The sequence below is a fragment of the Rhinichthys klamathensis genome, unplaced genomic scaffold (genome assembly GCF_029890125.1).
Source record: "Rhinichthys klamathensis goyatoka isolate OS25496 unplaced genomic scaffold, OSU_Roscu_1.1 h1tg000176l_1, whole genome shotgun sequence".
Taxonomy (NCBI): Eukaryota; Metazoa; Chordata; class Actinopteri; order Cypriniformes; family Leuciscidae; genus Rhinichthys; species Rhinichthys klamathensis.
Genome location: NW_026606705.1, coordinates 10,730,487 through 10,754,853, shown reverse-complemented (window position 1 = coordinate 10,754,853; position 24,367 = coordinate 10,730,487). Strand labels below are relative to the sequence as shown.

The window sequence follows — 24,367 nt, the reverse complement described above, 5'->3', positions numbered from 1 at the left end:
CCTGAGAGCATTTGTGTTTGAATAGAGCGCGCGCTCCGTGGGCGTGGTCAAATTAACTTTAATGAGCTGAGACGAGAACGACTATCATCTCTCTCTTTTCGTACAGATTACATAAAATGAGAAAATTTGTTTTTTATATAAATTACTTCATTTAAAAGAAGATAATTCAGGCTTCTTGCCTGTGTGCCTGTATAACTGTTTGACTGAGTATTTGCAGAGTTACAGTTCATTTTTCGGGCGCGTTTCAGAATGGACTTCACTGACAGAGAGAACGCAGAACGCGCATCATGTTTATTTTTCTTTATTAGGCGAAAAGCACAACACTTTGTTTTTATTATGAGGTTCCACAAAAAAAATACAAACTTAACAGGATCGAATGATGTACAACACTTATATGTAAGATCAAAATCAACAGAGTAATTTGAGTCTCTTTTGCACTGATAAGGAAAAAAGTGAGCTGGTATCGCCGGCGAGACCGCCGACCCCAGAGGGTTAAAGGAGACCAGAAGAAGGTATTTTGCTACTTGTGTTAAGATGAAACTGGAAACTTGGCACTGGAAACAGAACAACATAAAAAGTCCAAGTTGGGGAGTGTCAAAAGAGCAGGTTACCAGTGAAGGAAAACACCCTGATCGAGCCAGCGGAGAAGACCACAGCAGAGCCAGTGGAGAAAGGGACCAAGGCTTAGCTGGAGAGCCCAATGGAAGAGCCGGGAAAGGAAAATACCATAGTGGAACCAGCAGAGTGGATGACCATGAGCTGGAGGGATGGAAACCCATGGCAGAGCTTATTAGACTGCTGATCATGTCAGTGCCAGTGGATCAGAAGACTGAGGTAGAACCAGAGGAGGTGGAGACCAAGGTGGAGCCAGAGGAATGGAGGATCGCGGCAACATCGCAGGCTCACCGGACCAAGGAGGAGCTGGAGGTTCTAAGGGAAGAGGAGCCGCCGGTGGGAGTGAGGACCAAGGTGGAGCTGAGGGATTGACGAGCCACATTGGAGCCACAGGAACGGAGGGCCAAGGCAGAGTCATGTACTCAGAGAGCCGAGGTGGAGCGGTCAGAAGTTTCTGGCAGAAGTCACAAATTCAAAGACCATGATGGAGTGGGCTGGCCAGAAGTCACGCACAAAGATGCAGAAGGATGAGGAGAAGACAAAGTCTTTACCACCAATGTCAATAAAGAGTCTGGCGGCATTGGTGGAGAAAGAAGAACATAATCAGTTGCTACGGAAACAAATCATGACATATGCTGCGTTCACGCCATGTCATCATTATCGTAATTACGATATTACAACCCGTGATGTTCTACTTGGAGGTGTTCACATCCTTGGATTAGGAATTATGCTTTTCTATGGCAACACTATCAACGGCAAAACGGTACAGTGGTCATGTGGTACAACTTTCAGAAAATCTTTAGTTGCAAAAAGTTGCAAACAAGTTTTATGAGGACTTGAACGTGACATTACAAATTGTAATGTCATAATTACAGTAACCCTGACATGGTATAAAGATACCTATATTAAGAAACCAAAGCAAAGGAAACAGGAACAAAACACAGGAAACAAGGAAACAGGAACAACAGAACTGAATGTCAAAATAAGTGGAACATAATTGTGCAATTAATATTTTTTTTTTGTGGAGAACATAATTACTGTGGAACATAACACAGGAAATAGGTGACAAAGAACACAAACACACTGCAACTTAATACAATTATCAGCCCTCTTCCAGCCTATCAATCGGGGTGGGGGAAAAAAACTATTTTTAGATTCATCGCGACGTGGACGATTCTGAATCGAATCACAAATGTCAAAAATCTATTTTCTAAATGTTAATTGATAACGTAATGTTGACGAGCGCAAAAGGCGCCTGGACAGTCTGTGGCGTGCAGCTGTGCACACAACAGAGACGCATGATGGTTGAGCGGGAGAAATCCGACCGGCACCCTCTGGATTAAAATCTAGCGTAACTTTGGCTTCTATGAAGTTGAAGGGAAAAAGGACCTGGACAAGAGCCACACTTTATGCAAGTAGGGCTCCAGACTGTGACCAAATGGCCGATAAGAGCCAAACCACGTTGTCCAATTGATAAGAGCTGCAACTTCTGTTACATACAAGAAACATCAAATGGCAAACAAAACGAAACCACGCTATTCGTTTGAGCTGTGCTGGTTTACAGAACAGGTTTACTCGTGGGCCGATTTCAATCACGCAAGACTGTTATTACAGCGCTGGGAGATCCATTGAGAAAGCGTTTGAATTCACCGCAGAACTAATAATATCGCAGCGAGATCTAATTGGAAGCATTCAAATTCGGTGCAGAATTCTGTTATAAACCACACGTCAGATCAAACAGCGCTGACGTGGAAACCAGAAACCTTAAAAGCTTCCACCCAACTACAAATACATACTCTATCGCAACATTTATTGTCAAATCACTTCCATTTGTTTAAAGGTGCAGTGTGTGACTTTTAGCGGCATCTAGCGGTTCGGTTGCGAGTTTACACTAAGGGCTCAGCCTACCGCTCACCCCTCCCTTTCGAAGAAGCTACGGTGGCTAAAACGGGACAAACATCGTCGTCTGAGACAGCAGAGAATAGCCAGCGTAAACCAAGTTTCTGTACCACAGTCCATTATAAACCACATCATGGATAAAGTTTCAGGTGAGGATCAAGGGTCTTAATACATAATATAATAATAGTAATCAGCTGATTGTCTCACAAACGTAACCAGCACATTGTCCCCACATAGCAAACCCATAATACAGCGAGGGAGAAGAACCACATGAATCTATGCAACTATATATTTTTTCTAACAGGGTAGTCAAAGTTTAGCTGGCTAATATGAGCTGTTACTGTGGCTGAGCTGGTTAAAGGGATACTCCACTTTTTTTGGAAATAGGCTCATTTTACAACTCCCCCAGAGTTAAACTGTTGAGTTTTACCGTTTTTGAATCCATTCAGCCGATCTCCGGTTCTGGCGGTACCACTTTTAGCATAGCTTAGCATACATCATTGAAGTGGACAAGACCATTAGCATTTCTAAAAAAAAAAATGACCAAAGAGTTTGGATATTTTTCCTATTTAAAACTTGACTCTTCTGTAGTTACATCGTGCACTAAGACCGACGGAAAATGTAAAGTTGCGATTTTCTAGGCTGATATGGCTAGGAACTATACTCTCGTTCCTGCGTAGTAATCAAGAAACTTTACTGCCGTACCATGAGAGCAGCAGGCGTAATGATATGACGCAGCGCCTGAAAATAGTTCCGTTGTGTTGACGGAAGGTAGCCTATTTTCAGGCGCTGCGTCATATCATTACGCCTGCTGCTCTCATGGTACGGCAGTAAAGTTTCTTGATTACTACGCAAGAACGAGAGTATAGTTCCTAGCCATATCAGCCTAGAAAATCGCAACTTAACATTTTCCGTCGGTCTTAGTGCACGATTTAACTACAGCAGAGTCAAGTTTTAAATAGGAAAAATATCTAAACTCTTTGGTCATTTTTTGTTTAGAAATGCTAATTGTCTTGTCCACTTCAATGATGTATGCTAAGCTATGCTAAAAGTGGTACCGGCAGAACCGGAGATCGGCTGAAAGGATTCAAAAACGGTAAAACTCAGTTTAACTCTGGGGGAGTTGTAAAATGAGCCTATTTCCAAAAAAAGTGGAGTATCCCTTTAAAGCGTTAAGCCTTGTTTAAACTCGACGCGTCTGCATGAGCCCAAAGGTGCGTGCGGCAAAAATGACGTGATTGTAACAGCGCGCCCGCCTCCGCATCCCCTAGACACACTTACTACACACAATAGGCTTTTTTTCTCTGATTTTGGAAACTCGATCGACTTAAAATGCTTCCAAGATCGACGGGTTGGTGATTCCTGTAACAGCTAACTGTTTTACGGTCAATGACAAGAGTAGCCTACTAATCAGCTGTCTCACGAACTTAACCAGCACATTTATCCCCACATAGCAAAGCCATAACACAGCGAGGGAGAATAATTAAGTTACATGAAACAATCCAACTACATATTTACACCACTGACAAGGGAAAAGTCACTACTCACGGTGTTTATGACTAGCTTCTTCTAGTTTCCTGCGGCTTCTCTTTCAAGGTAGTGACGAAACGCGCTCTGTAACGCTGTTTGTTCGCTGTCGGCTACGGTAGAAACATGACGTCACAATATGGCGACCTTCATAGAAGGGGATTCCCGCGCCTATGTAGATATAAATGCCTCATTCTAAGCTAATAAAAACATTACGGTTTATTAAGCAAGTTCTTTATACACCACTGAACACATAGTTATGGATGTCATATTGCATTTCTGTTAATAGATACTCAAAAATGTTACACATTGCACCTTTAATTAATAAAATATATTGGAAGTAAATTCATTATGGATCATTACAAATACTTTGCTTTAAAAGTACCAAGTAGTCACACAGTGAGAAAAAAAGAAAATCTGTAGCCTATAGAAAAAAAGATGCATCGATAATCGATTTATCATCGCATCGCAGCCCTCTGAATCGTAATCGAATCGTGAGGTGCCTAGAGATTCCCAACCCTACCTATCAATCCAGCCTTTCTTTGTTTACAAACAAACTCAACATGAAGATCTATCCAGGCAACTGAGATGCTGGATCCTAGCCATTATCTTACTTTATTACACAACTGTCTGTAATACTTCATTCTGACTGGTTAGACTGGGTAGCATTCAGTGATCAAATATGTAAGAGATAATGCAAAGTCAGTTATTTGCATTTAATTATTTATTTGTTATTTGCAATTAAATGAAAATGCATAATTCCGAGTCCAAGGATGTGAACAGCTCCAAGTAGAACATCAAGGGTTGTCATCTCGTAATTATGATAATGATGACATGGCGTAAACGCAGCATATGTCATGATTTGTTTCTGTAGCAACTGATTATGTTCACCTGTGTCTTGTTTAGTTCCTCATTTAGTAAACTTTTAATATAACATTATAAGTTAACTTTTTTAAGAAAACATTCTCATGAAAGTATATTCTCTTTAAGTACACTTAAGTGGCGTTTTAATTCAATAATATTATATCATCTGCAAGAACAGTTTTTTAAAATATACTGATTTGAAGTAGGCTATACTATACCCTACAAGTGCACATTCAATACAATTAAGTGCACTTCTTTTTTCCAAGGGTAGACAACTCTGATATATATATATATATATAAAATTTAAAACAAACCAGTGATTAAAACAATAAGTCACAAGACCTTGATCATATTAAAAATAATAGTGTTAAGAAAATTATTGCTTTAATCTGTTAACATGGGAAAATAACATAATTCATAACATAACTTGAACATAAGTCTCACCATATGTAATATGATTGCTGATTTGTCGTTTTTCCTGATCTCTACTGTTATTTCATGCTGAATTTTCCCATACCATTTGTTTAAAAAATACTTGTCACATGTCTGTCTATTGAAATCACTCCCAGCCACCAGAGGGCACTGTCTACTGAACAGTGAACTCTGTCCATTTCCTTTTTATTACTACATAAAGTCTAAATCAAAGTTTGTTATATTAAATAGTATGGTGGCAGTATTCGGCAAGGAGTGCTGCCCTGCACAGATCTATGCTCCATTTCTCATCTAAATATTCCATATTCTACAAACTAAAAATCACCAAACATGCTAATAAGACATGTGCACAAAGTATTTCTGATGAAAATGCATCTTATTATTTACCAACCACTCACAGCCCGGTTTAACCAAGTGCTCTAAATTAGCACTGTGCTAAATCATTAGTATTCTTTTCACTAGTTTACTTTTGGCTCATAGTGTTTTCTTTAAGCAAAATCAGTGACTGAAGCCAAAGTGTATTTTAAATGGTCATTGCCTGAGAGTGGACATAACTTAATCAGAACTCAATTTAGATAGAATTTGTCATGTCTAGTTAGATGCCCTATTCTCCAGTGGCACTGCAAAAAGCATTTTTGGCCCCATATCCTTAAAAATCATAGCCTTTTGGATGGACAACTATGTAATTTTTCTTTATGAGTCTGCAGCGGTGATCACATGATGAAACAGGCCTGGCTAGTCTTTCATTTGCTGGGTTTCAAGGTCATTGAGCATCTATGATTCAACTCTCTTGGATGTCACATTATTTCACATTATTTGTTTGCCATTATTTCTAGAGATCTGACATGAAAAACAAAACCAAGTGTTCTATTAAAAGAGGAAATTTCAAGGTATTCGCAAGTATTTGTATCGTTCCATAAGAAGCATTAAAGAGTATAAGGCACATTCAATGAATAGGTAGGCTACCAAACAGGACCTAAAATGAGGTGCTTAACCTTCAGAAAATGTTGACTATCCACTTCGGGAGATCAGTCTAAATATTATGAGCTGTTTTAGTGTCCTTGTGGTTTGCAATTTTTCTCAAATCCTGTTACCAAAATTTGGAACATTAAATGAACATCAATATCAAATAGACCATTAAAATATGTCAGATTTGGTAACAGGGTTGAAAATATAGCCTAAATCAAGCTAGTACATAAAGGCTATAGCTAGGTCGGGATCAGAGGTCTATTTGAAGGCTTTTAGAATTTGTTAGAAATTCTAAAATTCCGTCATAAATAATCTATTATTACCATGTCATTTTAATTTTCATATTTTAATGATAATAAGCCATTTAATAGGCTCTGTTTTTTTTTCATTTTTTTTTTTCATGAATTTACAGGACAAGCATATAGCCTAGGTAGGCTGGATTAGGCCTATGCATTTATTTATTTATGAAGAGAAAGTTGAACAGAGACTTTGGATCACTTTTCAGGTTTCATCATGAATGTTTGTCCAATAAATCGCAATAAGCTTTGTGCTTTGTTATTTTCGATTTAAAACAAAGTCTCAGCTTTCAAATTATGCAAATTTTATCATAAAATTCAAACAATAAGTAGGGCCTACCGTTTTGGCGCTCTTTAATGTGGCGCGAGAGATCACAGTATAGCCTCAATTCAAGTGAAGCGGACCGCGAGTAGTGAAGATTAATTCCTTCTCTTTACTAGAACGAAATAAACATGAATGAACATCGGGAAATATATTGATACAGTCCAACTTACCTAAATCCGTATCATGTCTCTCATAATCACTCAATCAGTGTTTCAACCACAGAAAGACGTCAATAATGTAAACTAACTCAAAAAAGCCCTTCGTTGACCATTAACTTGATAGTCAGTAAGAGGCGAGCGCACTCGTACGGTGGCCGAGAGAGCTCAACGCGCTGCAACTGAAGAAAACACATGCAAATACAAAAAAGCACATGCAAATAAAATAAAACGCATGCAAATAGAAAAAAACGCGTGCAAATAAAAAAAAAACACCCGCAAATTAAGAAAACATCTTCATCAGTTTCACAACACACGTGTGCTCCAAATACTCACAACACCACCAAATACAAACGCGCTGCAAAAGCTCACAACACAAATACAGAAAACGCGCTGCAAATAACACAGAGCACAACGGAAATGTTTCCAGGGGAACCAAATAAGTGACGAACCCGGCTGGGACGTGCGTGCTGGCAGTTGCATATCCATAAATCTATGCGTGCTGGTGCTACAGCTTAAAATTATACTTTATTTATTTATTTGTGCAAAACATACAGAGATTAGATTTTTTTTATGACATACAACTTACAATGTACAAAATGTATTAACAATGTGTTCATTGTCATCAGAATACAAATGAGAAAAGAACAATGAGCTGGAAACTAAAATAAATAAATAAAAAAGATAAAGAAGAAAATCATGAAGGAAAGATATTTATCTATACATCAGTTACACTGTACAAATTGTTTCATGTTATTACATTTTCATAAAGAAAAGTTTCGTAAGAAATGTTCGGTAATGTAGGGTCCAAAATTTTAAAGTTGAGACACACAGATATAACGCATATTTTAAAAGCTTTTTTGTAAACTAAAACTAAAAATGTATTTGCATCCGTTATGTTGACAGCATTATATTTCTGTGGTAAGAACAGCTCTTCAGCTGATGGACGCTGTGCTGCGTTGTCATGGGAACATCCCAGGTGAAAATGATGAGGAAATTAATTTCAATTTTAATTTTATTAATGGATAGCCCCTTGAGATGCAACATCTCATTTTCAAGAGTGTCCATACATATAGATATAAAACTATATGTATGGACGCATAGATTTATGGATATCTATTCCAGCACGTCCCAGCCGGGTTCGTCACTTATTTGGTTCCTCTGGAAACATTTCCGTTGTGCTTTGTGTTATTTGCAGCGCGTTTTCTGTATTTGTGTTGTGAGCTTTTGCAGCGCGTTTGTATTTGGTGGTGTTGTGAGTATTTGGAGCACACGTGTGTTGTGAAACTGATGAAGATGTTTTCTTAATTTGCGGGTGTTTTTTTTTATTTGCACGCGTTTTTTTGTATTTGCATGCGTTTTATTTGCATGTGTTTTTTTGTATTTGCATGTGTTTTCTTCAGTTGCAGCGCGTTGAGCTCTCTCGGCCACCGTACCCACTCGCCTCCAAGTGGACAGGAGTGAGAATTACAGTGAAAAATTACAATACATCAGCCTCAGTGTGTTCTGTCAAAATGAAGGACGACTTTCAGATTTTTCAATCACAGCTAAACAAAATTCTGTCAATGACGAAACATTTTTGGTTAAAGCGACATCTGGTCGGGAGCAAATGCTAGTTTGCATCTACTAACTTCTATTTCTTATAAAATATAGAACATACGCCTGTGTCTAATCTTTTTTTAATAACTCCGGTAACAGGGCTGAATGGATGAGTTTGACAAACATTTTGTAAAATTTGGGGAAATGAAAATTACTTAAAGTATTTCTTTGTCCATCACAGAAATGGTCCTAATAATCTTAACTCTTGGGTGTCATAAAAAGAATCTTACCTTTTTTAAAATAAGATTGTCAGCCATTATTGTTACTCTTTCACAAAGGCAATAAACATATACATCTAATTTTATATTATTTTTAATAATACATCTAAAAGGTTGTGCCTCATTTGTTGGACCATAACATTATATTGTATGTTATACTGAATTGTATTTATTGATAAAATAACTCTGTACTGAATTTACTTGCTCAGTATCGTCAGTTCGAGTTTCATGCACTGCAACACAAAACTTGTTATTTATTACTTTATATGGCAAACATTAGTAATTACCATTGTTAATATACTTTTAGTCGCAATGTTGAACTTGTAGCATTATCACACTTGAGCACTTTAAATCCTGCAGCTTGTTGAGATAAACAATCTTATGATTTAAAAAAAAAAAAGTGTCATATACTATAGACCCAGATCATATCTATGGACCAGAATATCATAGAGACTTGGCCGTGGGCTCTTTTGACTTTTTCTATAAGCAACTAGTTTTCTATCCCTCACATGCTGACAGCATGATACAATCTTGCTGCTAAAGTAAAGCCTTTGATATCTACATTTATGTGTCCCAAAATATAAGTTTAAAGTTAGAGTTTAATAATGGTGGTGGGTCTTAACAATTTTTAAACTAATGCAACACTGTAATGCCTTTAGAAAAAAAACTTTGATGTCAAATTTCTTCAAAAATTCACTTGACCTAATTTTTTACTGTGCTTATCAATTACATAGCTATCATAATATAAAAACTATAATAATGAATCACCTTGATTTTTTTGAATGACCCTGAATGGTGACAAGATGAAAGCAGTGAGAATATTACTTTTATATATTATAATTAATTTGCTACTCTTTCTATTGAAAAGTTAACCTATTTAGCTAAAATGTAATGTGTTCCTCAATATTAAGCTCTCTCATCCACCTTTTTGTTTCTCTTATATAAGTGATGTTCTTCCGACTGATGTTTTCATTTTGATTTAACTGGGGACTCTTGAGCTGCAAGCCATCTATCAAATTAGAATATTAAAATTAATACTTTCTGTTGGGAGTAGCAACATTTTTAAATTGCAATACAGCCAACTTCTTCTGTAACTCTTCTTGTGTTGATAATATGAGAAGAAAAAGACTGTATATGTAAAATACAGTAGATGTGTAATACAAGAGACATTAAAGGTTCTCTAAGCGATCCTGGGTGACTTCACTTCTTGTTGACGTTCGAACTATTGTCAAACAAAACGGAGGCTAGCTAGACCCTCCCTCCTCCTCATCCGCACACTAACCCCCCAAACCCCACCCCCAAATCCTTCTTGTCGGTCATTGGCTGGAACAGTTTGTTATGTTTCGTGGAGCGGGTCGCCACAGTTTGTTTTTGTTGCTGTTTGTGGAGCCTGGGCTGTCTACAGAGATCACGTTTCTTTACAGTGTGTTCAGGGGACAGGCAGCCAGCGGATAGTGAGGAGATGTTTGCTCTATGTGACAAAAAATGTTTTGGCCTAAAAAACGCGTGACATCGCTTAGAGCACCTTTAAGTGAATGGCACTGGTGAAATATCTAGGACTCATTATAAAAATAATCAACCACTCAATGCTGCAATTGGCCAATCAGAAGGATGTTCAGAAGCACGTGATATAAGGGCATATGTTGCAGTAATAATGTCATTTACACTGATAATATACTGTATGGCTCATAATGCTGGACTGTATTATCAAACAGCAGCTGGTAGTGTCAGTGACTCAGCTCTGGAAGAAAACAGAAATGGAGCAGACTGCCTGACTCATATATTTAAGCTGTTAACAAGGAGAGGGAAAATAAACATTGTGTTGGGTCCGAGGCCACCTTGTTCAGTCCGAGTTGAGTCCAAATCCTTAAAGTAACACTATGTAGTTTTTCAACCTTCATAATATACTTTCAAGACCCTTGTGATGGTACATCGACTTACAATAGGTTAAATGACACGTCTGCCATAGCCTGACGTGGTCTGTATTGCTTTTACTTGCACTATGTAACTTCGGTTTTCGGGTAGTAACCCGAGCACAAAAAGAACTACAAAATTCGACTGCTTTACGGCATACGGCATACGTCATACTCTACCTTGTCTGTGGCCATTGTTGATTCCAAAGCCGGTCCTGGATAAACAGCGAGCATGTGCGTGCGACAGTAGGCTGCGGTAGGCTAAATTATTTACGACAGCGGTAATGGACAATTCCGCTTCCAACCTGTAGGGCGACCGCTGAGGAAAAGTTACTTGGTGTTGCTTTAATAAGTGGGAGATGTTTCCTAATGTCATGTCATATTAATTTTATGTTGTCACTGTAACTGTCCGAGACCATGTAAATTGTAAACTTTTTAATTTTAAATGAACTTGCATATATTAATGATCTAAAAGGCCTCTTAAAGGGATAGGTCACCCAAAAACACAAAAGAAGAACACAAAAGAAGATATGTTAAAGAATGTCAGTAAAAAAACAGTTTATGGGCCCCATTGACTTCCATATTTTTATTAATATTTTTTTTTTTCTGGAACAACTTCTGTACAGTGGTTACAGAATTTTCATTTTTGGGTGAACATTCCCTTTCATTGTGCTTCTTAATATATGTAATGTGATGGATTTTTTTTATGAATAAAAGAGTAAACTGTATCAAACTAATCATAATTCTAACATCTAACCTTACTTCTCACTTTGGCCTAAAATTCTACCACTTGAACAAAATGTACTCTGAAGATTTTGTCGAAACCGGTGGAAAATTCTAAGGTGCTGGCTAGACAATATCAAAAATATAACAGTCTATAGTCTCATGACATATTGAGTAATCAACTGAACTTCTAACCCATTTTTTTGAATGATTTGAGATCTAAGTTTGCTTCTACCTAGTAACAGAAGGGTTTGCATATGAAGAACCAATCAAATTGTAGGGAAATTATGTAATGTATCATGTCATTTTTGCCATGCTCTATATTCTATAAAAAGTGTTGTATTCTTTTTGCTGGTGGGCAACTTAATCATTACAGATCTTAATAATTTCAATAGAAATTACATTAAGTATATTTCCTACCATAAAATGCTATGCTTTGACCATCAAAAAATACTCTTCAGCTAATTGCATATAATATTAATTTAAGATTCAGTAAATTGAAAATAATATGCAACTAAAGGTCTAAAAATATTACATTCAGTTCGCACTTAAAGGGATAGTTCACCCAAAATTAAAAATGTTGTCATCAGTTACTCACCCTCAAGTTGTTCCAAACATGAGTTTCTTTCTTCTGTTAAACACAAAAGAAGATATTCTGAAAAATGTTGGTAACCAGACAGTTGATGTTAGCCACTGACTTCCATAGTAGGAAAAAAAATATACTATGGAAGTCAGTGGCTACCGTCAACTGTCTGGTTACCAACATTCTTCAAAATATCTTATTTTGTGTTCAATAGAAGAATGAAACTCATACAGGGTTGGATCAACATGAGGGTAAGTAAATTGTGAGAGAAGTTTCACTTTTTGGGTGAACTATCCCTTTAAGTATATTATTTTATATTATTTCCAAGTAGTCTTTAAATGCGTTACTTCTATTTCACAAGGGTATATTAAGGTAATGGGGACATGAAAATGCACTGCCCAGGTATAAAACTTTTAATGTGGAAAAACTTTCTTAGTTGGCCTTTAAATTGATGTCACTATTGGAAAATGTGTATTGCATGCAAACACGCACGTCTGTGATTGGCCACAGCGTTGACCTCATCATCCTCCGCAGCTCCTCCCCCAATCTTTCCTGCTTCAGGACCATCATCACTCGCATCCTTAGAGCTTCTCTCCACAGCACATTCTCTTTATCCAGAAGACCCCAGCTCCATCCTGATCTAGCAGGCTTGAAGCTCTGAGATTACAGTAATGGAGAGCTTGCTGGATAACCCAATGAAAGCCGTGCTTTACCTCAAAGAACTGACCACTATCGTACAAAACCAGCAGAGTCTAATTCAAACCCAGCGGCAGCGGATCGACGAGCTGGAGAGGAAGGTTGAGGATCTGATCGGCGAGAATCGCCAGCTGAGAGATCCGCATCAATACCACCACCATCATCCGCACCACCACCACCACCCACCCCCGCGGACCAGCAGCCCTCAGCCGGCCGCTCACCCGCACCAGCATTCGGCGACTCACGGTCAAGCCCAGCCGCAGCAACCGCAGCAACCGCAACCGCAACAGCAGCATCCGTCCAAACAACCGCAGCATCCTCCGGTAGCTCCCATCCATCACCCGCAGCATCTGCAGCTGGTACCTACATCCCCACCGACTCTCAAAGCGACCCAGTCCAGCCCCGAGTCCGCGGAGGACGAGAAGAGAAGCCCGTCCTGCAAATCTCTGGTTCCGCAGACACCTTCGACACTCTGCCGTTCCGTTGGACTCGCCAGGAAACCGGAGTGAGTAAAAATCACACCGAGAAACGCACAGTTCATCACACACTCTGTTACACTGTGATCATGCGGCATTTGTATGCTTTCAGAAATCGGTACATTACAGCGTCTACTCCAAAAAAAAGAAGAAAAAAAGGGAATGATACGACATCCCTTTTAAAGGTAGCCTGTAGGCTATAGGCTATAAGATTCAGTGTAATTAAAATTAGCCCTATAACTATTAGAACCGCAGCTTCATGGATACATGCTAGAAAATGATAATTATAATAAATAATAATAATTGAATTGAATTTGTATAGCACCTTTCAAACATCAAATGCAGCTCAAAAGGCTTCACATATTAGAAAATAAAAACTGTAGCCTAAACATTAAGAATTAAAATGGTGTTTTAATAAAAAAAATAATTACAAACAATTAAAGTGTTATATGCACTATAGTATTAAGAATGACTTTACAAAGCATTATATGCAGACTTGAAAAAAAAAAAAAAAATGTCACGACATACAGTTGTTAAAGGAGCTATTTTTACCTGATCTGTCTTTTTGTTAATGTAACCTCAGGTTGATTCATTCATACTAATTCAATAATCAATATATTTAGATATCACCATGAAGCATAAGCATCAGCTATAGGCCTGCCTGACGAAACATTTGTAGAGTTTATAAATGTTACCGAAGTGAAGGAATATGAATCCAACGGAACAAGTTTCAACATAACGCAAGGCAAAAACTAGAATTTTTAGAAATAATATGACAATTATGATCTCCAACAGCATGAAATATTCCTGTAGAACATCAAATTACATTTTAATCGTAAATTATTTCATCTTAATTTTAAAACTTCCATCCAAAACATACCTGTGATTTCCAGTAGGAGGGCAATTTCTTTAGGTGGGGAAGGGTTTTAAAGATTACTCCTAAATTCCTACAGGATTTATATAGATGACATAACACTAACAATATGTCATTACAAACCCTTCTACAAAATAATCCCATATTAAGCACATTGTGCTCATTATTATTCAGTGCTTATGTGCAATTACACAGTCAGACGGACACTTTAATGAACCCTAGAACAAAGGCTTAGAAATCTTTTATTTAATTTGATTGCTTCATACACAAGCTTCTGCAGAATGATGAATATTAATGATGCACTGACAAACAACTGGACGTGAGTGTACTCTATATAGATTTTCTGGATCTTTTAACACACTGACGGGCTGTCGTCAACCCAGCTCACAGAAAACCAACTCATGCTGATTGCCTCAGCAAATCCTCTTTAATATCAAAGGCTTATTTTAGGGCTCTTTCTATGAAATCTGCTGAACAAATAATATCCGGCTTTATCCTGCTGTGGTGTTGTGGTGTAACTGGACTGATGACACTTACAATCTGAAAGTGAGACAGTCAAATAATTGTCTTTAGGTATTAACGCGCAACCTGATTAAGATCAAATCTAGGACGAATGTAAACACTGTAGAAAGTTACTAAACCAAATCAGTTGAAAAGATATTAAAGGGATATTCCGAGTTCAGTAAGCTGACAGCACTTGTTGTGGCATAATGTTTATTGCCACAATAATTAATTTTAACTTGTTGCTCCTTTTCTTCAAAAACAATCTGGCTTACTGTGAGGCACTTGTTGAATGAGACAAACTGTTTCAATATAGCCACAAGATGTACACAAAATGCATTGCAACATGCAACATTACTTGCAACATTACATGCAATTACTCAAATTGTTTCAAATTAGTTCAAATAATGGGAACACATTCTTAATTAGTTGCCATTATATATATATTTTTGTCCGCATGTCAAGTGCGGGGCTTCGTAGTCCGCAACATAAGAGCTTTTATATAGCTTATATATATATATATATATATATATATATATATATATATATATATATATATATATATATACAGTATATATATAAAAGCTTCCATTTTTTTAAAATTGTCCCCTTCACTTCCATTCAAAAGAGACTCATTGAAATTTTATTTCTGTCATGAAACTCTAGATGGCGCAGGCCGATAGGTATCGATCTGCTTGCAATCACATCATTCTCTATAGGGCACATTTGATTGGTTCCTGCTGTATCAGTGGCCAATGAGTTTGCTGCTCAACCTTTAAATACGTGGTTAGCATTTGCCTTAGCAGTTTAGCGCGCTTTCAGAAACCCTCCGCCTTCCCCAGCTCCACCTGTATAGATCTATTCCGCCAAGACCAAACATATCAACATTGTCACACCCATCACCATGCCAAAAACTCAGAGAGCTGTCATGACAGAATTCCCAAAACTTCTTTCCACACAAATTATGTTTACAGGAACAGCTTATCAATGAACACAGACGAATACAGTCGCAATCAAAGCTAACCAAGCTTAAATGGTATAGTTGCTTCAATTTTGCTCCTTCAGCCTTACTGGGAATGCAACATGTACTTGCATTGCATTATGATTTGCGCTCTGACGGACACATTTTTGTTTATTTGAGTTAGGCTCTATCTCTGATTTGAGGGTTTATCTCCTTTAAACCATCCACTTAAGAAGGATATGGAATAAATTTGCATATACCAGATGACACAGAGTGAGTCACCACAGCTGGGATCTGAAAGGGCACAGGTCAGATGAACCTGCGTGCTGTGGAATTAATGTGCAGGCTAAGATTAATGGCAGTCATAAATCACACTCGAAGGTTAAAATGGAAGGATTAAATAAATAAGTCACCAGAATGTTGGTTTCTAGGGAATTGAATTTTGCACAACCTGTTTATATATACATCTTCATTTTACAGTTTCACTAATGGAAAGTACTATTACATGGAATTGATGATATTATGATGTCATAATAAAAAAAACTAAAAAAAAAACCCGAATTAAAATCACATGTTTGAAATGAATCTTTAAGTTAATTGTTATATTTACAAAACCTAAGGTCAACAAGTCTCTTAAAATCAGATAATTTGACCTTTTTATGACACGCAAGACATAGTTAGTTCAGGTAGTTTTGTGCAACTCCTCAAAAACACAATGACACTTATGAATGAATCATTTATGATATTTAAAAGGAAACTTTTTATCGAAACACTTCTCCCCCGTTTGAATAAAGATTAAGATGTGTACCCTCACATTATCCAAGAAACCTGATGCTTGTCAAGATTTACTTGCATTTTGGCATCCAACGTCGAAATGAAATCTCTTTTAATGAGATGGCCAAACTAGTTCTCAATTTCGACCATCATCTTTGGCATCACCTGCTCTTCCGTGACAAGTTAGACCTATTGGAGGCCAAAACAGTTTAAGATATCAGTGAGAGTCTGGCGTAACTGCAGGGCAGATGTGATTTTCATGCACTACACAGTAAATGACAGATGGCGTACTTCAGAAAGATGTGATATTTCTGAATACATGTCCAAAAAAACTAATATCCATATGTTCTTTTACATCTCTTGGCCATAGCACCTTTTTATACGGTTGTGCGGTACGCTAATAGAGGTGTTTATAGAGGACTTGGATTAGATGAATACTTAATTTGAATAATGCATATGCTAATTGTTGAAAAAACAATTCGAGGCCTACATATCTGTAGGCCAATATTTTCAGCTCAGCGGCTTTATATATTTCTCAGTTGATGTCACAGACCTCGAAGCACACACACGCTGAGGTTTGAACGCCATCTGTTGTATTTGGCATCTGTGCCCGCTGAAATATCCAGAAACACAGAATGATTGGAATGCTAAGAATGCGCTGCTAAGATTTTTTTTGCCATTGAATACCATGAAATTGAAACTAAAATCAGTAACCGTTCTAAACCGACAACTTCTGTGACTATAACGCATTTTATTGAAACATCTGTTGTCCTAAATAAGCATCACAAATGTATCATTTATGCATCTATCTTTTGCTATGCAACGAGAGAAGACCTGTAATTGCCTGTTATTAAACTGGTGATGTGAGATTGTTGTTCCAAGCCCACATGGCTTTCTTCCGAAAAGATGTTATCCTTGTAAAAAAGATCACACTTTAGCATTTTTAAAGAGTACCTTTTAAGGAAATAATATACTTTAAAAGAATATACTTAAGTGTGAACTGAATATAATGATTTCAGACACTTACTTGCATATTACCGTAATTTTATTTAAACTAATATGTATTAGCCTATAGTTTTAAATTGCTGAAGTAAAGTGTTTTTTGATCAGTAGGACCTACATACATCTTCATATGTTATTTCATAATTACTTCTATTGTACTGCTGAATGTACTGACAAGCATTTACAGTAAACTGAAATACACTTTAATGTCATTTCTATTGAAACTTGTGTCATGTATTGAAATAATTTTGTAATCACACATATAGTTGCAATTTGGTACATTTAATATATATATATATATATATATATATATATATATATATATATATATATATATATATATATAATAAAATTAATATCACACTACAGCTAAGATGCTAATGCACGTAATGTATTAAAATAGGCGTTCTTTAAAGTGTGATAAAATATCATTAAAACAATGATTTAAATGTACTTTATAATGATAGACACTTTCTTTGTATGGAAAAACAGAGACTGACAGCCAAAATTCAGAAAAATCTTTTTTTTATCATTCTTTATTATACTTATCATCTCATACTTATATTCATTATTTTTGCCATTTTGTTTGGTGTCACTAGTGGTGCTGAAATTACACTCTTCCAGTAAAAGTTTATGCAGGTAAAAAAAAAAGCAAAAAAAAAAAAGCACAGTCATTTCCTCAATGAATATTTAAAGATGTCCTCAAAGTTTGTTCTCGTCTCTTTACGAGTGGCATTAGAGGATACAAGCACTGAAAGCTGCATTTGAATCAACTCCAGACAGGTTCTTGTCTTCACTTTCTGCCTGGGACACAGGGTCACAACTCCGCTTTTGAGTTTGTCTCAAAGATGGACAAGTTGTTCGTCTAATTTGGTTGCACTGCTCAGAACACATGTCCCTGCAGGGACCGAGGGAAGGTTTCTATTTGAAATGTGATTGATGTTGAAGACTAAAATTTCGTCTTTTAATATAATTTCATTATTTAATATTATGTATCTGTATTATTAGTCTTTATTAGGATTTTCATAATCAGTTGTATTATCTTATGAAGTTTAAAAGGCATGTGTTAGACTATAGATTGCATGGACACATGTGTTTAAGGATCATATTTTAGACACAGGGAGGGGAGCTGGGAGAGGTGTATTTTGCTTAGAGGTGTGCAATGCAACGTTCACTGAGCAGAGATGTTCCAATGATGATGATACATTAAATGTGTGCAATTGGCATGTTCTTTACAAGGAAAGGAATGTTTCAACTGATGCCAATGTACCACTAATGTAGAGGGATAGTGGATTGTACCATGTGTAAGCATGAGGTATACGCTCCACTTTTAAACATAAGCAACATGTTTTTCTACCTTACAAGGAAGTTGAAAGTCGCTCAGTGGTGTATATAAGCTCAATCTTACTGTACAACGGCAGAGAACATCACGAATACAACATCTTCTCAAGTTTCTCTCCTTTGGTGACGAATAAAGATTTTTCTTGGCAAAATAACTGGTGTCCGGTCCCGTGAATCAAATAATAACGGGGAAAAAGGCTTAATTCCAAGTCTACAGATATGATGAAAAGATATAAGGGCATGAGAGCCAGGAGATGAAAGTTTGTACTAATTTGACTCAATTCAATCATTGGTGTGGTAAATTGATTTTATGGGACTCATTTCATTTTTACCCCATTTTTTTATTGCCACATAGAGTATAGCAAAGAATGGAATGCAAAATTATTGGGAAGAAAGAATTGAATAAGAACATATGGGTCGGGATCAAACCTTCATCGTCCATATGAACAGTCAATGTTTTTAAACAAATATTGGTAACACTTTACAATAAGGTTTCATTTCAAGTCAATTATTACAATCAAAAGGACTGTCTGTTAAGTAAGGGAACATCCAGCAGCGTGTTGTTATCGCAGAATAAACCCAGACAGAGTGATCAGGAAATAACTCGACACAAAAAATTGAATTTTGTAAACATATTAGCTCACTAAACGTAAAGCTTCTGTGAAGAAAACAGTTGCAAGTTGGCCTGGGAAAACCCAGACAACTTCCGGCAAATTTAGATTTGCTCTGAAAGTTAGTCTGGCAAAGAGCTCATTCAAACTCATTTCCAATCCGTCGAAATCGAGGCACCAATCAGAAACGTTGGGGCGGGCTTTACACGATGAAGACAGCGCTGGGATTTTGAAGCAGATTTTGTAGCCTACATTACAAAGATGGATGCCGCCGTCGAACATCACTCGTTCGAATCAGCTATCGCGTCTGTTTTAAGCGATTTGAACGTTTCCTTTTTGTTAAAAACCGAGCAAAGAACAACACTCGGAGATGTTTCTCCGCCGCTCTGCATACGTCATCTCCTTCATCGCTCTGATTGGTTTTAGGTCTATCCGCGACGTCCGTTGGTGACGCCCCTCTGGAAATGATTTGTCTATGACGCTTTGCCAAACCATAACTCAGTTACAACTGAGAATGGTCTGGTTTTAACCAGGCTAGTTGCAAGTGGCTTTTAGACAGGACACGGAACAAGTTCAAACTAGACATTTAAGGGATAAAGTACAGTCATACCACTTATTACAAGGCGTTTAACCTTTTAACCTTAGGCTTTCATGGATTTCATTTTCAATTAAATTGATTAATATAACTGGATGGACGGTATGCTATTCAGCATTGCAATTGACAACGGTTGTTAACGGGGAATAACAAACCTAGTAATGTAGCGTCTGACCAATCAGAATCAAGGAATCCAAGGAGCCGTGTAATAAAATGAGTAACTAACCACAATTTTTGCCTCAATAAACTCAATTAATAGTCAGTAAGGTAGTTGTTATGTTTAGGTATTGAGTAAGATTAAGGGATGTAGAATATGGTAATTCAGAATAAGGCATTAATATGTGCTTTATAAGTACTAATAAACAGCCAATATCCTATTTGCATGCTAATAAGCAACTTAATAGTGAGAATTGGACCTCAAACTAAAGTGTTACCATATATTTTTATTAATATCATTTATATTCCATTTTTTAGTATGATATGATATAATATAAAAATAATGTGGCAATGCAAAACATCTTAATAATCCTAAAAATAAACTTAACTTTCTTTTTACAAAAAAAATAATATAATTCTTTTTGTGGTAAAATATCACCTTGCCGCAGTTCTAGACAGTCTATGTGCAAATAGACTTGGGCTGTCCCATTTTGTAGATATAGTTTTGTAAATTTGTAAAGTTCAACCTACTTGACAGTAGCAATTTGTGACTTTAGCCTCCATTTCTGTCACTGCTTCCCATTGTAATTACCATTTTAATGTGTGTGTGTGTGTGTGTGTGTGTGTGTGGAACAGGCTCTTGAGGGACAGGTTGCTTTCGGGTGTCCCTCTGGCTCTGAGGTGAGAGTTGGCGATGTTGTGGGCCGCACCTGAGGCAGCACTTCAATTAGAACACACAGGTGTTCACCCAAGTGATCTGACATACACTTATGAGCACACACATTAACATCTACTGCAAACATGAACACAAACACTCACATATTCTGCCTGGCATACACAAACTCCTTGTCTGCTCCTTGGCTCCTATGTGGCTCCTTGTTTCTCTCCATATTTGTCTGCAGCTGAGGAGCTACAGGATAGCAGTGTGTAAGGAAATGGAAATGAAAAGAAATATGTAGTTGAGCGATTCAGATTCAACTTAACATTTCCAGTAACGATTCTTTAAGTTCTTTTGAGGAAGCACCAGATTATTAATCCTAACTATATTATACCATGTACGATGTTTGAGTCACATATGGTCAGAAATAAGACTGAGTCACATGTTAATTCAGTAACTCAGACTGATTCAGTGAGTGAGCTAATTTGTGATTCATATTCACTGGTTTGTTTGCGACACATAGCAATAAGATGTAATGTCTTTTTTTTTTAATTGTTTCGTGACACCCAGTCTTTCTATCTCATCATGTGCAATTCATCCTGCAAGTTCACTAAGCTAAAACATGATGTATTTTGTCGCGGTGATAACCGTAGATTCAGTAGTGGTGTAGAAAAGACTGTGTGTTTTAGTACAGTGTTGTACACCGGCGGGAAAAAATGCAGACGCTCAAGAACCAAACGTCATGAAAAGCTTCAGTATTTTTTACCTCAAAATGGAACTGGTTCTGAATAAGAATCAATCCTCAATTCTAAACCCTATAGCGCGGGTGCTAGAATTTTCTCAGTGTGGATGCTAGGCACGTCTGTGTGGTTATGACAGGGTGACTGGCTCTGGCTTTTTGCATGGCAGAAACCCAAATCATGAATATCACATTTTCTATTGAGTGCTTTTAGATTGCTTCATTTTTCTTTTTCCTTTTTTTCTGTGTCTGTGCAGTCAGCATCAGCAGCATCAGAAAAAGACTTGCACATCATTAGCCAGGGCCGTACGTGCGCAGAGACGGGAATGTGGGGGGAAGGGTGTGAAAAGGTGACTGTGCAAAGGTGACTTTCAAACATTCGCAGCACTCCCTGCTGCACCCAGTGGACAGAGAGAGAGATAGATGGCGATTAGGAAAGGTCGCACAGCAGCCGGGTCATGTTACATTGTGTGCTATTTCCATTTGGGATTCAAATAATCCCACGTTAAACCATGCAATATTAGAATTTACTATTGGCTGTTATTCTCTGTTGTCAGTGGTCTTACACAACATTAAAGCTAAATAAGAAACAGCAATACCTCTGACAGTAACGCTACTGACAGCTAAACCACTGAAACCAGTTATGCCATTGCTAGCAACACCACTGACAATAAGGGGCTGTTTACGCGACACTGTTTTCAACGAAAAACGTAACAATTGTTATGTGTTTTGGCCGTTCATTTACACGACAACGGTGATTTGGGTGCCTGAAAACGCAAACTTTTGAAAACGGGCTCGGTGTAAACAACAAAAACGCTAATCTCGATAGACGATGACGTCATACATGCTCAGTCTATAGTGTTTCATCGCCATCTAATGGCCTGGCAGCAGAATACAGCGTTTTTAGTCATTTTCGCGGATACGTGTGAATGGGGATCGTTTTGACAATGCTGTCGTCTGTATGCGGAAAACTCAAAGGAAAAACTTCTCTGTTTTCAGCATATCGTTGTCGTGTAAACCTACCCTTAGAATAAATCTTCATGGATTTAAGCTATGTTTACACGGAAACGATCTGAAGAGAAAACGCAAAAGTGGCGTTGCGTTATCACTTTTTATTCTGCGTTAAGACGAGCGTTATGGTTGGGAAATCCGCGTGCATATGGTGACGCAAAAGTGTGTGAAATTCGATGTAGTATGCACTCCAGGCGGCTAGGTGGCAATGTGAAGCACTGCCACACAACAACACCAATATCTTAGAATATTTTGTACAACTGCTGAAAAGACTCTTGTATGTTTTTCAGAGCTGCTAGGGCAACTTGAAGGTCCGACGTATGGAAATAATCTAACATGTTGGTTGTTATTTTCCTGTACTGGCGCATGCATGTGACGTAAACGCGTACGCGACGAGAGCCACCGTGAGCAGATTTGCGTTTTTACCGTTTAGACGGGAACGCGACGGTGGAGCGCTTTTAAGATTTCCACTCTGGAGGGTGGTTTCACTTTTTTGCGTTTTTAAGCCCCCAAAACGCCGTGTAAACGAAAGGCACATCCGATAAAATATTTTTACGTTTTCACCCGGAATCGTTCTCGTGTAAACGGGGCCTAAGATGGAGAGTGTAATACATACTGTGTACCCCACCTATAATTCGTCTGTGGCTCCCTTACACATTGATAAATCTTGGTATAGTATGTTAGAACATCGGTTCCCAACAGGGGGGTCGCGGCCCACAAGGGGGCCTCAGCGAGCTCTGTGGGGGGGTCGCGTCATATTTTGAAAGGTTTGAGCAATGAGCATTAAATAAAAGTCCTTAACTTTTTTCTGTTCAAAATTTACAAAATGTATATAATGAGCGAGTTCATCATGAATCCGTGACAAATCGTGTAAGAAAAATCGTGTTTTTGTCTTATCCTGAACCACTATGGTACACCTATAATAAGTGTTTACATTGGGACTATTTTACACTGGTTCAGATCGCTGCCGCTGCGGAGTAGCCCAGTACCTGCGTGACTCGTCATAGACGTACACAGAGAGAAGTAGTTCCGGCTACAATGTTCTTCCGAAAGATCATTCTGTTAATAAATGCAAGTTTATTATCGCTCGCTATAGCGCCAAAAGCGTAAAAAATAAAGCCTCATATTGATAAAACCTCACAAATAACATGCAAGTATTGAGGCCCCAGACAACATTCATTTAGTAAATAGCATATATTCTTTCTTTCTTTTTTTTACCTATACAGTGTGAATATTTTTGTTTTTGCATTTCAAATAGGGCCAATTTATAGGCTTCTACTAGGCTTACGTTTTTAAATTACAAAGGGCCTACTGATTTTTTTGTTATTGTATTTTCAATATTATAGGCTATTATTTGTGCATAAACATACCGTTTGTTTGAAAAAAAAAAAAACATTTTGTCATCCTTGCTGCAAGCTTACAAGAGCGATAATATCATTAAATGTGAAGGGGGCCCTAAAATATTTTCTTGGGAAAAAAGGGGGTCTCAGACAAAAAAAGGTTGGGAACCACTGTGTTTGAAGATCTAGGGATCCAAGGATGAATTTTTAGCTAATTCTTTAACAACATGCAGCTGATTATCTATGTTTCATAGAAATTAATATTCCTTTTCAAATAATGCTTCAGTGAAAGAAGATGAGATATATTTGCATTTAGCCAATGTTTTATGGAGATCTGAGAGCTCTCCATAATCACTGCTATGGCGGCATGTTGACAGCGCAATCATTTCCCAGCATGGGTACCAGGAAGTTGGCAGCCGCTTTTCACTTGTGGAATGGCTAATTAGTAAAAAATTATAGTTGTTTTGGCCAAATGACTGATTTGGTATGCCATATGCTTTATATCATCTGAAAG

The 24,367-nt window shown here is 37.5% G+C and overlaps 1 protein-coding gene across 3 annotated transcripts in view; it reads left to right on the top strand.

Moving 5' to 3' along the window:
- The first annotated feature begins 12,665 nt into the window (after positions 1-12,665).
- Positions 12,666-24,367, top strand: part of iqsec3a (IQ motif and Sec7 domain ArfGEF 3a) — a 156,874-nt gene continuing 145,172 nt past the window's right edge. The window contains exon 1 of one of the 3 annotated variants that reach the window (XM_056260415.1): positions 12,666-13,319. In XM_056260415.1, the coding sequence (XP_056116390.1) occupies positions 12,790-13,319 (530 nt within the window). In that variant the 5' untranslated portion in view covers positions 12,666-12,789. The remainder of the gene's footprint in view (positions 13,320-24,367) is intronic. The other 2 variants (XM_056260416.1, XM_056260417.1) reach the window with 2 other exon arrangements.